Genomic DNA, 16,365 nt, shown 5'->3' with positions numbered 1-16,365 from the left:
TCCAAAAGTTGCATCTTAACGATCTAAAAATGTTGTCCGAACCTATGAAATAAAAGCTTCCCTTTTTTCTTTCTGATGTTGCCTAAACTTATTCTAATACAATTCTACATTAAAGCCCAACTCCAGGAAAATAAAATTCTGCCCCTGTAGTGGGGCTCCCCACAACGCATATGCAAGGGTTAATTGCTCGTTATATCTAGGGGATTGTAGAGCAGCCTCTATTACAGCTGCTTTTGTACGGTATTTTACCTTAATGCAAAGAACGCATTAAGGTAAAATACATTTTGCTTTTACATTTATTTTAAAGTCCTATTCATATCTTGGCTGGGTAGAATAACTATTTTGAAAATTATCCCACTGCCCCGGTTGCTGAACGATTTAATGGTTTTTAAAGTTCTCCCTTTTACCTACCCTTATGTTAGAAGTGCTTTATCAAGCTAAAAAAGTACTTAAAAAAAAAATAACAGTAGCCTGGCACTCCTCATATTAGCTCCTACTACCAAGTGGCCCAACTAACAGTGTATCATATAATTTCGAATACCACAGATTACTTATTTTCGATGCCCCCCATTAGCTTTCTCAACCATGCAGAGACACAACCCAATCAGGCAGCTTTCACTAAGTATATTGGATAACCCTAAATATGTCAGCATACCCATACACCCCCCCCCCAATCTCAATACCAACCATAACTCACAAGTCAGCCCTTCTCCTGGGGCTAAGTACAAATTCACTGAGTAGACCAAACACAATCTAATTACAAAGAAGCATCTTAACATTTGTGTCACTACAATCGTCTAACATATAGCATGTGGAAATTTTTATGATACTTCCTACTCAAGAACCGCATAGCCTCTGCTCTTAAATATACAAACCTGCACCCAAATCCATAATGCCCTTCAAACATACGTGCTTCAAAGGCTGAAAATTCTCTGGAACTTACTGCAGTATTTGGGAAGACTGCCTCAAAACCAGGAAATACTTGCTAAAAGTATATCAACGGATTTATACTATAGTGGGTAAGGGCATCCCAAAAATACATATGAAGGTACAAATGTTACTTTAAAAAAAAAAAAAAAAAAAAAAAACTCATTGGATTGAGGCACTCTTCTCTCCAGTTTTATGGTTGCTGCTATGAGAACCTGAGCCCATTAGTCTCTAGAGAGCGGTCTAATATACCACTATTTTACACCAGGGTCGAGTGCTACATCGCCACTTTTTAGCTAACTTTATATAGAGCGGATCAAAGGGATGAATGTCAATATGCTTATGATCTAGCTTATGTTCTCAAATAAAAGCCATGAAATGTATTAGTCCAAACCCTAGAGAATCATGCACCTCCTGAGGGTTACAAGTAATACTGTTGTAGAGGAATTCCTTTAAAACCATAGAAAATTATATAAATCTATTCCTAAAAAAGTCCCTTACTTGTGCCATACACTCTTCAAACATCATCAATAAGCATTAAAAAACACAGTGCTGCTCCTAAATTCCCTCATAGATAAATACATTTCCTCTGCTCATATAAATATACCAAAATACATAAATTCAAATATACAAAGTGCAATTGAAAGTGCCATAGTGCACAAAACTCCTTCCTAAGAGCAAGGTCCAAAGTGCTGTGCTCTCCTCCTGTGTTTTCCCACTTACTGAGGGTTGCTGACTCTAAAGCCCCATACACAGGGGCCAAATGCCGGGCGTCATTGGCCAGTTCAAAAAGAAAATAAACGGCTGGCATTCGGCCCGTGTGTATGGGAGCCGGTCTGACAGAAGTCTGCCATTTGGCCAGCTTCTGTCGGACGAGCATACTGGAAAATCATCAGCCGATCGGCTCCCTATCAGCGCTTTCAGCCAGTAAACAACCATCGGTGAGTGGGGAAACACAGGGGGAGCACAGAACTGTGCACCTTGCACTAAGAAAATGGGATTTTTAACTTACCGTAAAATCCATTTCTCTGATGTTCATTGACGGACACAGCTCCAGTCATTCTTGACCATTGGGTTATACTGCCCCCTGCAGGAGGACAACATTAGGCAGAAAAATACTGGCTAAACACATGGGCAGTCCCAGGGGGTGTTCTCCCTTTCTCTGTTATAGTCACTCAGTTTTGCTACAAGCAGTGTCAGGAGAATTATAATCCCACAGAGGGGTGGGTGCTGTGTCCATCAATGAACATCAGAGAAATGGCTTTTACTGTAAGTCAAAAATCCCATTTTCTCTATAGTTTATTGATGGACACAGCTCCTGTCATTCTTGACCATTGGGATGTCCCAAAGCAGTGTCAAACATGAGGGGTGGGAAACCGCTAACAATTTCCCAAGGCTTAACAGTAGCCAACCAGGCCGACAGTGGCTCAACCAAAAAAACTGGAGACCACCTGAAAAAAAAAATACACCATCAAAGAGGATCAGGTCCTCTTAACAGCAGCCTGGCGAGGCCAGTTCATTGCCACTAAGATGGCCAGGAATCCCTTCTGCCTTGATCCTGCGTAGGAGTCTGGGCAGCTTGAGAGGAGGGAAGGCGTAGATTAGAAGGACCCCACTGGGCCATCAGAGCATCTGTGGCCTCTGCCAGAGGATCCCTTGACCGAGCTACAAACCTCTGCACCGTTCTGTTGAGCCGAGGGGCCAACAGATCCACCTCGGGGGTGCCCCACTGGAAACACAGCTGATGAAACCCATCAGGATGAAGGGACCACTCCCCTTTGTCAAACGCGTGTAATCTGAGGTAATCCGCCTGCAAATTTTCCACCCTGGGAATGTGTACAGCTGAGAGCGCTGAAACGAACCGCTCTGTCCGTCTCAAAACGCTGACTACCTCCAGAGCCACCAGGGCACTTCTTGTGTTCCCTTGGTGATTGGCATAAGCAACGGCCGTGGCATTGTCCGATTAAATGGGCAGTGAGCATCCTTGAAGACGATCCATCCAATGATCCCGACACAGTCTGATCACTCGTAGCTCCAGGAAATTGATCGGTAGTCTGGACTGTTCCATCGTCTAGATCTCCTAAGCAGAAAGCTTGCGGGGGACGCCTCCCCAGCTGGACAGGCTGGCATCCGTGGTGACCACTAAGAGGAAGGATTTTCCCAGCCCAATCGCTGGAGAGCGAAGCCATCATATCAGGGACTCCTTTGTTCCCCAAATCAGATGGATCTGATTGTCCAGAGACTTGTCCCATTTTTCAGAATCTCCCTTTGCAGGGACCTTGTCTGGGACTGTGCAAACGGAACCACCTCAAAAAGGTAGATATCATCAGACCTAGGACCCGCATGCAAGTCCGGAGGGATGACCATTTGTTGGACAGCAAGAGGCGAATTGCAGCCTGCAATTTCTGGAATTTGTCCAGAGGAAGGAGCACTCTGGCTATGGCCAAGTCCAGAGCCAGGTCCAAATAGTCCAGCTTTGTGGACGGAACCAGGGCAGACTTCTGAAAATTCAGAATCTAGCCGAACTCCCGCAGAGTTCGTATTGTGATCTCCAAGTTCTTTACCAGAGCAAAGGGAGACGCCGCTCGCAGGAGGAGATTGACAAAACAGCTCTGTACTGCAATCCCCCGTTGGCGTAGCAAGGCTAGCACCGGAGCCAACACTTTTGTGAAGACCCGAGGGGGGGAGGCGAGACCAAAGGGTAACGCCACAAACTGATGATGCTCCTCTCCCACAGCAAGGATGAGAAAACGCTGGTGAATGGCACACATTGGAATGTGAAGATAGGCATCCTTGATATCTATAGAGGCAAGGAAATCTCCCTGACGCAGGGATGCCACCACCGTTCGAATGGACGCCATTCTGAACTTCTGTACCCGCACAAAGCGGTTCAGAGCCTTGAGGTCCTGGATTGGATACACTTTGCCTTCCTTCCTAGGGACTGTGAACAGAGTAAAAAACCTTGCTGGGGGACAAGAGCGAAACTCGATCTTGTGGCCAGGCCAAATGACTGCGTGGACCCACTTGTCTTGCACCAGGAAAGTCCACAAGTTTGTGAGGACGTCCCACCACCCCCGATACGGGTGAGGGCGTAGTTTCAAGCAGAAGGAGACTTGTCCACGGGACTGGAGAAGCCTGCTCTTGGCTTGCCAGACCAGGTTCATTTGGATCCGCCAGAGGAGGCCCTGAAAGGCTTCGAGCCCTTGTCAGTCAACCCTGAAGTATGAAAAAATGTATGAGCCGAAAAGAAAAGGTCCACGTCTACAACAAGGTTCCTTGCCTTTAGAAGCGTGCAGAAGAAAGGTACTCTTCCCCCCCCCCCCCCTGTGAGACCTTTAATGATGTCATCCAGGGTAGTTCCAAACAGACAATATCCTTGAAAGGGATGATCAGTCAAGGCCTTTTTAGAAGTCTGATCCGCAGACCAGCATTTGAGCCAAAAGAAACTGCAGCTCCTGGACTAGCTAGTTCGCCAGCTCAGCAAAGGCAGGGGGGAGCTGTTCTCCCTCCAGGTCACGGCGTAGAAGCTTAGCCCACTCGGTCAGAGTTTGCGACACTAGGGCAATGGTAAATACTGGCCTCGTTGCCGAACCAGCTAAGATGTACATAATGCGAGCCACAGCCTCCGCCTTCTGGTCTGCCGGATCCTTAACCTCCCTGGCGATATTCCCGAGTGTGGCTCGAGGTTAATATACAGTGCCAAAAGCGGTAACCCTGAGCCACACTCTGGATAACCCCACAATCGCACTTCGCTTCTGCTACGATCCCCTGTCGGCCTCCAGCCATCCTCGCTGTGTGATCCGGCCAATGCCGTCACCTGTTATCCGGTTCCCTTCACTGCAAGCGCGCAACGCAGGGGGGTGGACCTGGCGGGAGATTAAAAAAATAAACAAAAACAAATGACATGATACAGCGTAATCTGTTAGGATTACAACTTTGTATCAAGCCGTTTTACCACAGGTTTTCACCTAGTGACTTTTCCAGTGCCCTGCCTGTACTTTTGCGGTTCTTCGTGTCTGAAAAATTGAGAACGTCCATGGTGTCCAAAAAGTGTTCTTTTAGCTCAAAAGCGCTTTTAGACGAACTGGAAAACAGTGACAATGAATTGGAATTATTTGAAGAACCGAGCAATAGTGATTCGTGGGAAAATTTGTAATCAGGTACTGAAAGTGACAGCGACGATTCTGCGACCGAGCTCAACAATGTGAGAACTTGGTGCTCTATTGACTGCGGTACAGATCAGGCCGCGCCCCCAAGATTCCCATTTACTGGAGCGCCTGGTATGAAAGTTGATGTTGACCATGACAATCCCTTGGCATAGCTACATATATTTCTGACCGATTAGGTTATTGAAAAAAAATGTTACCGAAGCAAACCGGTACAAAGAGCAACAATTGACTACACATCAGAAGTTTTCAAGATGCAGAAAGTGTCAACCAGTGACCAAAGATGACACTTAAAACATTTCTTCTGGGCCTAATAATTCTTCAGGGAGTGGTTGGGAAACATCTGCAGAAGTGGTATTAGACAACCAACACATTACTTGCCACTCCATTCTTTGGCACGGTCATGTCAGAGTATAGATATTCCCTCGTAATGAAATATCTCCACTTCGAAAACAATGAAGAATTTGATGAGACTACTCATCCTTCACCAAAACTAAAGAAAAATTGGGAAGTATATCAAATGATTCTACAGAATTCCCAACAGAGCTATGTGCCAAAGAGAGACATCAGCATAGATGAAAGTCTAATGGCCTACAAGGGAAGGCTCAGCTGGGTGCAATACATTGCATCAAAGAGGGCACGATCCTACATGCTAATCGTCAACTGGCTACATTTAGAATTCAGTGATATACACTGGAAAAAGAACAAAATTCGATCAAAAATACAGCAATTATGGAATGGCAACATCTTCTGTTCGTTCACTAATTGAGCCATTGCTAAATCGGGGCTATTGTATAACAACGGACAACTTTTATACATCTCCTGAAATTTATGAGGTTCTAATGCAAAACAAAACTGATGCCTATGGAACCGTAAGGGCTAACCCGTGTGTAATACCGCCAATGTTTGGCAAAAACAAGCCCAAGACAGGAGAAATGGTTGTCTGGCAGAAAGGCAAAATGATGGCACTGCGATGTCGGGACAAGAAAGATGTATGACCTAGTAGGAAGACTTGCGTCCGCGGTGGCCAGATCCACTTCAGAATCTGAGGAGACAGAATGCAGGTGAAGGCGGGGGATGCTTTTTGCCTGTCATGTTTTGCAGGACCATATCTACCTTGGACACTAGTGACTTCAGGACCACTGTCATTGCAGACAAAGCGGACTGGGACACAGAGGGTCCCGCAGCCTGAGAGGGGATCAGGTGGTAAAACATGCTCCAGGGACTCCATGGGTTAACCCAGGGACCACACCAGCAGAAAGAAAGAACACTGCTAAAAGACCCCACACCACTGTACAAGCGGCACCACAGGTCCCAGCACACCCAGCTGCAATAGCAGAGAGAAGACAGCCGTTTTGCACCCACAGGGACTCACCATCACAGACTCAGGTATAGAGCAGAGCGCCAATGCTGCACGACGATCAGAAGGAAAGAGAAAGTTCAGGAGTTAATGCTACAGGCACACTGCCGAATCACCGCCCCTTTAGGCTCCAAAAACATGGCCGTCACTTAATTCAATGCGAAACTCAAAGAAAATGGCTATGGGACTACACAAACATGGTGCAGGCATGCCTCCAAAGACACCCAAAAAATGCCCGATAAATGCCAGCAAAAAAAACGCCCAGGTGGAGAGAAGCCACTACCCTGCTCTATTAATAATAAGAAAAATTATATTTTTTTTCTGGTTCTGGACATGCTACAGAGCTGAAAATTCACAGGTACATTTTTTAGACCCCCCAGACACTAAATCCAAAGAAATCTCTTTTTTTTTTTTTTCAATATTTTTTTCAATAATTGGCTCTCTATCAAAAATGACAATCGTTAAGAACTTTTTTCTGTGTGATTAATAGTCCCTGGGGCATGACCCAGAACCCTAGGCACTTTTTAGGGGCATTTATTGGGTTTTAGGGCTTCAAAATGGTGTTTTTTGATTATATATATATATATACATACATACATACATACACACACACATACATATATATATATATATATATATATATATATATATATATATATATATATATATATATAAAACAACAATTTTAAGAACTTTTTTTGTGTGATTAATAGTCCTAGGCACTTTTTAGGGGCATTTATTGGGTTTTAGGGCTTCAAGAAAGGTGCGGTTAAAACAAAAAAGTCATTTTTGAAGGTTTGGCATGCTATAATTCTGGTTCTGGACATGCTACAGAGCTGAAACTTCACAGGTACACCTTTTAGACCCACCAGACACTAAATCCAAAGAAATCTCATTTTTTTTTTCCAATAATTGGCTCTCTATCAAAAACGACAATTTTTAAGAACTTTTTTTTGTGTGATTGAGCATGACCCAGAACCATCATATTCTGATTGGCCAAATACAAAGTCGTACAAAGTCATCTATCATACAAGTCACGCTGAATACGCGCAAAGTCGCGCTAACGTCGCGCTAACTCACCCCTTATGAGGCGACTTAGATTTCGCAGCAGTGTGAACCGGCTCTTAAAGTCTACACTTAACAAAATTATAAACACAACACATTTGTTATTGCCCCCATTTTTCATGAGCTGAACTCAAATTTCTAAGACTTTCTCCATGTACACAAAAGGCCTATTTCTTTCAAATATTCTTCACAAATCTGGCTAAATCTGTGTTAGTGAGTACTTCTCCTTTGCCGAGATATTCCATCCACCTCACAGGTGTGGCATATCAAGATGCTGATTAGACAGCATGGTTATTGCACAGGTGTGCCTTAGGCTGGCCACAATAAAAGGCCACTCTAAAATGTGCAGTTTTATCACACAGCACAATGCCACAGATGTCGCAAATTTTGAGGGCGCATGCAATTGGCAAGCTGACTGCGGGAATGTCCACCAGAGCTGTTGCCCGTGAATTGAATGTTAATTTCCCTACCATAAGCCGTCTCCAAAAGGCATTTCAGAGAATTTGGCAGTATACCCAACTGGTCTCACAACAGCAGAACATGTGTAACCACACCAGCTCAGTACCTCCACATCCAGCATCTTCACCTCCAAGATCGTCTGAGACCAGCAACCCGGACGGCTGCTCCAACAATGGGTTTGCATAACCAAAGAATTTCTGCACAAACTGCCAGAAACCATCTCAGGGAAGCTCATCTGCATGCTCGTCGTCCTCATCGGGATGTCGACCTGATTGCAGTTCGTCGTCGTAGCCGACTTGAGTGGGCAAATGCTCACAATCAATGGCGTCTGGCACTTTGGAGAGGTGTTTTCTTCACGGATAAATCCCAGATTTGACTGTACAGGGCAGATGGCAGACAGCGTGTATGACGTTGTGTGGGTGAGCGATTTGCTGATGTCAACATTGTGGATCAAGTGGCCCATGGTGGCGGTGGAGTTATGGTATAGGCAGGTGCATGTTATGAACAACAAACACAGGAGCATTTTATTGATGGCATTTTGAATGCACAGGAGATATCGTAACGAGATCCTGAGGCCCATTGTGCCATTCATCCACGACCATCACCTCATGTTACAGCATGATAAGGCATGGCCTTATGTTGCAAGGATCTGTACAAAATTCCTGGAAGCTGGAAACATCCCAGTTCTTGCATAGCCAGCATACTCACCAGACATGTCACCCATTGAGGATGTTTGGGATGCTCTGGATCGGCGTATACGACAGCGTGTTCCAGGTCCTGCCAATATCCAGCAACTTCCCACAGCCATTGAAGAGGAGTGGACCAACATTTCACCGGCCACAATCAACAACCTGATCAACTCTATGCGAAGGAGATGTGTTGCACTGTGTGAGGCAAATGGTGGTCACACCAGATACTGACTGGTTTTCCCCCATACAGTAAAACTGCACTTTTTAGAGTGGCCTTTATTGTAGCCAATCTAAGGCACACCTGTGCAATAATCATGCTGTCTAATCAGCATCTTGATATGCCACACCTTTAAGGTGGATGGATTATCTTGGCAAAGGAGAAGTGATCACTAACACAGATTTAGCAAGATTTGTGAAAAATATTTGAGAGAAATAGGCCTTTTGTGTAAATAGAAAAAGTCTTAGATCTCTGAGCTCAGCTCATGAAAAATGGGGGCAAAAATAAAATTGTTGTGTTCATAATTTTGTTCAGTGTATGTATGTCTTCACACTGGTCCTTTGCACTTCCGTCGTGTTAAAAATCCTGCTTGCTGCATTTTTGGTCAGTTAAAAAAACCACACCAAAAACGCACCTCTCTGTTGAAATGCATTGAAAAAGCTGAAAGAACGCAACAATATTACACCTGTGTTACGTTTTTGATGCGGTTACCATAGGCACAGTAAAATCATGGAAAATCACAGCAATATCGTGTGCGTTTTCAGCGCCATTATCAGCACCTTTTTCTTCTATCATCAAAACGCAAATACCATTTTCGACCGCTGAAATATGGGTGTAACTTTAGCGGGTTTATTATCAAAATATAAGCATTTGGCTTTGTCATATAGAAACAAACCATGTTTCCTTCTGAAAGTCAGGTTGGTCTGTAAATCTGTATTTCAAAAATTAGTTATTAGTTCTTCCGTTTTGTAAAACAGCTATCTGCATGTCAGTTACTTCCTGTACTCTTCACAAATAATGTGACTGTTGAAGCTGGGGATTCCGCTACTGTTACCGCCAATGCTGGTGGACCCACAAGGTAATGAAAAACTACCACCAATAGCAGTTATTGCTGATAGAGAGCCCCACATTTCCAGAATTTACCTAAAATAAAGTATAACTAATTACACGCAATGTACAATATCTGGGTTCATGTGCCAGCATGTTGGTGAGATTTTTAGCAGTCATAAAAAATACATACCGGACAATTATAAGTGAGGTAACTTTTCGGTAATCCAGAGGTGCAAAGACTATTCCAACTTTCCGACACTCCCAAGGTGGCAAATGCAATTCAAGTACTTCACTACTGCATTTCTGAGATTTGTCCTGTATGATAGGAGGAAGAAAAAACATATTTTCAATGTTTTGATATGTAAACGTAAACAGACCCAATTCTTTTGTTTCCCAAACTTTCATTTAAGAGCCGGTTCACACTGGGGCGACCTGTCAGGCGACCTGGTCGCCTGACAGGTCGCCTGCCATAGAGAAGCTGTGGACCCGTTCTAATAGGAGCGACACAAGTCGCTCAGACTTAGAAAAAGGGTCCGGAGCTTCTTTGGGGCGACCAGGAGCGACCTGCATTGACTTCAATTATATAAAGTCCGTGCCGGCCGCTCCGAGGTCGCGGTGCGAGCTGCGCACCGCGACTTCACAGGTCGCCCGGCAAAGTCGGCTCGCCCCAGTGTGAACGGGGTCTTAATCACCAACTCTTGTGACCTAGGTGCCTCCAAGTACAACACACCAACATCTGTCCTGCATTATATTGTTACTGCGAAAAACCAGTAGTAGTCCTCCTCACCCCCACACTTACCTTAGCCTGATCTCCATCCAGCACTGTGCCTGAGAGCAGTGGCGCTGCTCACTCTCCTTGCTCACTAAACTCAGGTGTACGTGTCACTACACAAAGCGGCGTCCTATGGTAGCATATGGATACGAGGAGGACCAAAAGTGCCAGTGTGGGAACCCGGAAGAGGAGTATTGGGAAAACTATGCAAAACCATTGCACACAGCAGGTAAGTAAAAATGAGATTTTTGACTTACCGTAAAATCCATTTCTCTGATGTTCATTGATGGACACAGCTTCTGATTCTTCTTAACCATTGGGTTATACTGCCCCCTACAGGAGTAGGACACTAGATAGGAAAAAGCTTGACTACTCCTATGGGCAGTCCCAGGGAGTATACACCCATGTTACGGTAATTCAAAAATCCCATTTTCTCTTTCGTTCACTGACGGACACGGCTCCCGATTCTTCTTAACCATTGGGATGTCCCAAAGCAATGTTAAACATGAGGGGTGGGAAAACAGCAGAAAAAAGTTCCCAAGCCTAACCATAGCCAACCAGGTAACATGGAGCTCAACCATAAACAACTGGAGCTCACCTAAAAAAAAAACAATACACCCTCAAAGAGGACCAGGTTCTCTAAACAGCAGCCTGCAAAACCTTGCGGCCAAAGGAAGCATCCGCAGATGCCAACACAAACACATCCACTTTATAAAACTTTGTGAAAGTGTGCACAGACGACCAGGTGGCCGCCTTGCAAACCTGCATCACTGATGCCTGAAGACAGAAGGTCCAGAAGGCACTAAGCACCCGAGTAGAGTGCACCTCAACAGGGAAAGGAGGAACCTGACGCCTAATTGAATAGGCCTGAATCACTGTCTGTCTAATCCATCTGGAAATGGTCGCAGCAGAAGCAGCCAACCCTTTCCGAGGTCCATCCGTGAGTATACATAGTGAGTCTGACTTCCTAAGAGACTTCGTAGCTGCTAGGTACACCCTGATTTCCCGAACCACATCCAGGGAATGCAAGGCAATTTCCTTAGGAGGTTTAGGCCTGGGACATAGGGAAGGCAACACGTCTTCATTCAAATAGAAATCAGAGATGACCTTTGGAAGGAACGACATACAGGGACGAAGAACCTCTTTATCTCTGTAAATCACTAGGTAAGGTGAACGACAAGATGCCGCCAGCTCCGACACCCTGCGCGCAGAATAGCCACCAAAAAAGTTACCTTCTGGTACAACGAAAGCAGGAGAAACTCCAGAATATTTTCGAACGGAGGTTCCTGGAGAACTGACAACACCAAATAGAGGTCCCATGGAGGCAAAGGAGATCGAACTGGAGGAGCAAAGTGTCAAACGCCCTGGATAAAGGTACGCACAAAAGAATGTGTGGCCAATGGACATTGACAGAAAACCGCCAAGGCCGAAAACCTGGCCCTTGATTGTACTCAAGGCCAGGTGCTTCTCAACTCCCAGTTGGAGGAAATCCAAGATCCAGAGCCACCAAAAAGGAGCGAGGAAGAACTCCAAGAGACTCACACCTTGCAATGTACACCTTCAAAGTACGACGGTAGATCTTCCTAGAGGTAGATTTTCTAGCCTTTAACAGCGTAGGAATCACTGATTGAGACAAACCGTTAAAGCCAGCAACTGTAAAGCAGGATGGAAGATTGGCCCTTGGGACAGCAGCTCTTCCCTGAGAGGAAGTTTTCAAGGAGCATCGGCGACCCGCCGTACCAGAACGGCGTACCAAGACCTGGCGAGGCCAGTCTGGAGCCACTAGAATGACCAGAATCCCTTCTGCCTTGATCCTGCAAAGGATTCTAGGCAGAAGTTTGATTGGGGGGGGGGGAAGAGGCTTAAATCAGATGATACTGACTCCAAGGAGCCACTAATGCGACTGTTGCATCGGCCAGAGGATACCGGGACCGTGCCACAAACCTCTGTAATGTCCATGGAATGTGTACAGCACAGAGGGCTGGAGCAAATCGTTCTGCCCACCTTAGAATGCCGACTACTTCCCGAGCCGCCAGGACACTTCTTGAGCCCCCTTGGTGATTGTAATAGGCCACGGCCGTGGCATAGTCCGATTTAATTCATACCGTACACCCCTGAAGACAAATTGTCCAATGATCCAAACAAAGTCTGATCGCTCGAAGTTCCAGTACATTGATCGGCAGTCTGGACTTCTCCAGAGTCCAGACCCTCTGAGCACAATCTGTGCCGAGGACGCCTCCCCAATTGGATAGGCTGGCATCCGTGGTGACAACCGCCCAGGACAGGGGGAAAAATCATTTTGCCTGTCGAAGTACCGGAGAAGTAAGCCACCTCTAGAGACTGAATTCTTGCACCATTTTACCAGAATCTCTTTTTCAAGAGATCTCGCGTGGAACTGTGCAAATTAAATTGCTGCGAAGGTAGACACCATCAGGCCCAGCACCCGTATGCAAGCCCAGGGGGTTGACCGTCCGCTGGACAACAGAAGCTGATGGAGTTTTTCTAGAGGAAGAAACACACTGGCTGAGGCAGAGTCCGAGCCAGAGAGTCAAGGTTTTGGGGACGGAACCACAGCAGACTTCTGAGGGTTCAGAATCCAACCGAACTCCCTCAGAGTTCGCAAAGTGATCTCCAAGTTGACCATCAGAGCAGTCGGAGACTCAGCTCGCGGAAGATCGTATGGGTACCACAGTACAGCAATCCCCCGCTGACGCAACAATGCTAGCACCAGGGCCAACAATTTTGTGAAGACCCGAGGAGTGGAGGAGAGACGAAAGTGTGACGCCACAAATGGATAATGCTTCTCGCCCACAGCAAAGCGGAGGAAGCGCTAGTGACCAGCACATGTTGGAAAATGAAGGTGGCATCCTTGATGTCGATAGAAGCGAGAAAATCCCCCTGATGTAGGGACACCACTACCGTGCGAATTGACTATTTGGAACTTCTGTACCCGCACAAAGCAGTTTAGCACCTGGAGGTCCAGAATTGAACGTAGTTTGCCTTCCTTCCAGGGAACTGTAAGGAGGTTTGAGTAAATCCCTGAAAATGTTCAGAAGTCGGAACTTGGACAATCACTCCTTGAAGTAACAAGTCTTGCACTGTCCCAAAGAGACCCAGTAAGCAATCTGGGAACAAGTATAGGTTGGAAGGGAAGAAGCTTTCTGGAGGGTAAGACTGAAACTCGATCTTGTAGCCAGACCGAATCACTTTGTAGACCCACATGTCCTGTATAAAGGAGGTTCACAGATCCGGAAAGCAGTGAAGACATCCCCCCCACCCCAGATACGAGTGAGGGCGTACCTTCATGCAGAGGAAACTATGCTCGCAGGTCTGGAAGAGCTTGCTCATGGGCTTGCCAGACCAGGTCTTCTTGGAACCTCCGGTGGAGACCCTGAAGGGCTTAGATCCCTTGTCTTGAGACCCTGAGGGACGAAAAGGCCTCTAATGAGCCGAGAAGAATGTCCTACGTCTACGACAGGCCTCCTTGCCCTTGGTAGCCTGTAGAAGAAGAGTACTCTTCCCCCCTGTGAGACCCTTAATAATGTCATCCATAATAATGGCTCCAAACAGGCGATCCCCTACAAAGGGCAGACTAGATAGGCCTTCTTAGAAGTCTGGTCCACAGACCAGCAGTTCAGCCAGATAATATGCCGAAGGATCACTACTGATACAGACAGCCTAGAAATCAAAGGAGCCGCATCCAAAGAAGCATCACGGATAACCTGTAGCCTCTAAACCAACTGATCCACCAGCTCTGCAAAGGCAGGGGGAAGCGGTTTCCCCTCCAGGTCCCAGCATTAAAGTTTAGCTCATTTGGTCAGAGTTTGCGACACCAGGGCAATAGTAAATACCAACCTAAGTGCCGAACCCCGCCACAGTGAACATATGGCGGGCCAGAGCCTCCGCCCTCCTATCAACCGGATCTTTAAAGGCTGGGAACTCCTCAACCGGAATTAAGGTAGCTTTATTTACCTGGAAACGGGCGAGTCCACTACAGGTGGGACCATCCACTTATTAAGCAGGGAATCCTCATAACTTTACCGCATAGCAAAACGCTTCGGGTCCACAACAGTGTTTTGGACAACCCCACTGTTTTGTGACAATGTTGTCAAAGTTAACAGGAAAGGGAACACCCTCACCCCTTTGGAGGGCCTGTGAGTGCCAAAAGGGACCGTCGCCACTGATGCAGCATCAGCTGGATTCTCCATTCTTAAAGTTTCACACACTGACACAATCAGTGCATCTGCCAGCGTCTTTTCATGCATGGCTAGAGGAGCAGAGGAATCATCTTCATTATCTGAGGGTGCATGGACGCAGACCTAGTAGGGTGACTCGCGTCCGCAGTGGCCGAAACAGATTCAGGATCAGATGAGACAGAGGAGGCAGGGGAGGGCGGGGGACGCTATATACTAAGCTCACCCGGAAAACACAACAATGAGGGAAGGGACGCCGACTGCGATCCAGCAAAGTGGACGCCGACCAAGGGCCCGCGAATTACCACTTACTGGACCCTGCAAAATAAAATAAAAAAACACAAGGGGGTGGCCTTTTGAGCCCCTCCATAGAATCCCACATAATAGGAAATAGCCCTCTTAAAAGGGGGCCATCTGCCATGACGTGGACATGCAGGCAGGGTACCCTGATGGTCCCGCATTGCTAATAAGGGGAAGGTGCCCTACACAATAATAGCGGCATGGTTGCAATCAATAAAATAAACCGCCTCCAAAGCGCCACCCCTTCTGAGGGAGGCGCCAAGCTGGCCGTGGCCTAAATTCATGTGGAGGCCCAGCCGCAAGTGCACTGATCCCAGCGAGGCATATGCCCAAAGGAAGAGCAGAGGCTTCAGCTAACCTCACTGTGGGGCCGAAGATCCCAGCAAGGAACTAGGTCCTTACTTCTGACCAGGCAGAAAAAAAGTGCTTATAGCTGAGAGTGGGTGTATACCCTCTGGGACTACCCATAGGCGTAGTCAAGCTTTTTCCTGCCTAGTGTCCTACTCCTGTAGGGTGCAATATAACCCAATGGTTAAGAAGAATCAGGAGTTGTGTCCGCCAATGAACGAAAGATAAAACATGTTTTGTATTTTTTTTTTTTTTATATGCGACTTTGCTGAAACTCTTCTACTAAGTCTTTTCTCTTGCATTCTCTACAGACTACGGCATATAGTTGGTATTCCGAACACCATCCTGTCATGGCTTTTTCCATACTTTTCAGACCACTCTTGCTCCTCTTCAGTGTTGTCACACCCTCATTAAGGTCTTCAAAAGTCCGGTCTTCAGCTTTTTTTCTGTATTCATAATACCGCTCCTTCCAAATCATTTCTTTCTTTGTTCTCCAATATTACATGTACACAGATTGCATACAGACCTATTATTCACTAATAATCTATTCTTACCCGTCTCTACCACCTTCAAATTGCAAAACACCATCCTGAAAAATTTCTCAGTGTAAATGGTACTGTTGTGTCACCAAAGAATCAGTCAACATCTTCTACCAACATATTCATGGTACATCCAAGTCCCTCACTTTCATTTGCACAACAACTTCAAAGCAAAACTTTCCCCAATTAAAGAGATCAAAGTCCAAACATTCAACTTTGCCTTGCATACCATCACAAACACCACAGCGTGAATCCTTCCTTCCTACTACTTTTCTTCTGCTGCCCCTCTATATACTTCGCTTTACTTTCATCTCATTGACCCAAGAACAAAACCTTACAACACAAAAACAAAAGCTTGAAGTCGTCCTATTTCCCAAATATATATATCTCAATAAAATGTAATTCAATATGCATAGATATGGTCTTCCATTAAAAACGGATGCTGTTTTAGGTTTATACCATTTAACAAACCTAAAGTTTTATTTAAAAACCTACGTAT

The 16,365-nt window shown here is 45.8% G+C and overlaps 1 protein-coding gene across 1 annotated transcript in view; it reads right to left on the bottom strand.

The window, feature by feature from the left end:
• Positions 1-16,365, bottom strand: part of TMEM131L (transmembrane 131 like) — a 267,525-nt gene that overhangs the window by 94,914 nt on the left and 156,246 nt on the right. The window contains exon 20 of the mRNA XM_082263743.1: positions 9,905-10,029. Within this exon, the coding sequence (XP_082119869.1) occupies positions 9,905-10,029 (125 nt within the window). The remainder of the gene's footprint in view (positions 1-9,904; positions 10,030-16,365) is intronic.

This window comes from Pelophylax lessonae, assembly GCF_965119305.1.
Source record: "Pelophylax lessonae genome assembly, chromosome: 1".
NCBI classification, from domain to species: domain Eukaryota; kingdom Metazoa; phylum Chordata; class Amphibia; order Anura; family Ranidae; genus Pelophylax; species Pelophylax lessonae.
Note: the sequence above shows the minus strand (reverse complement) of the source record. Positions and strands in the feature narration are given on the sequence as shown.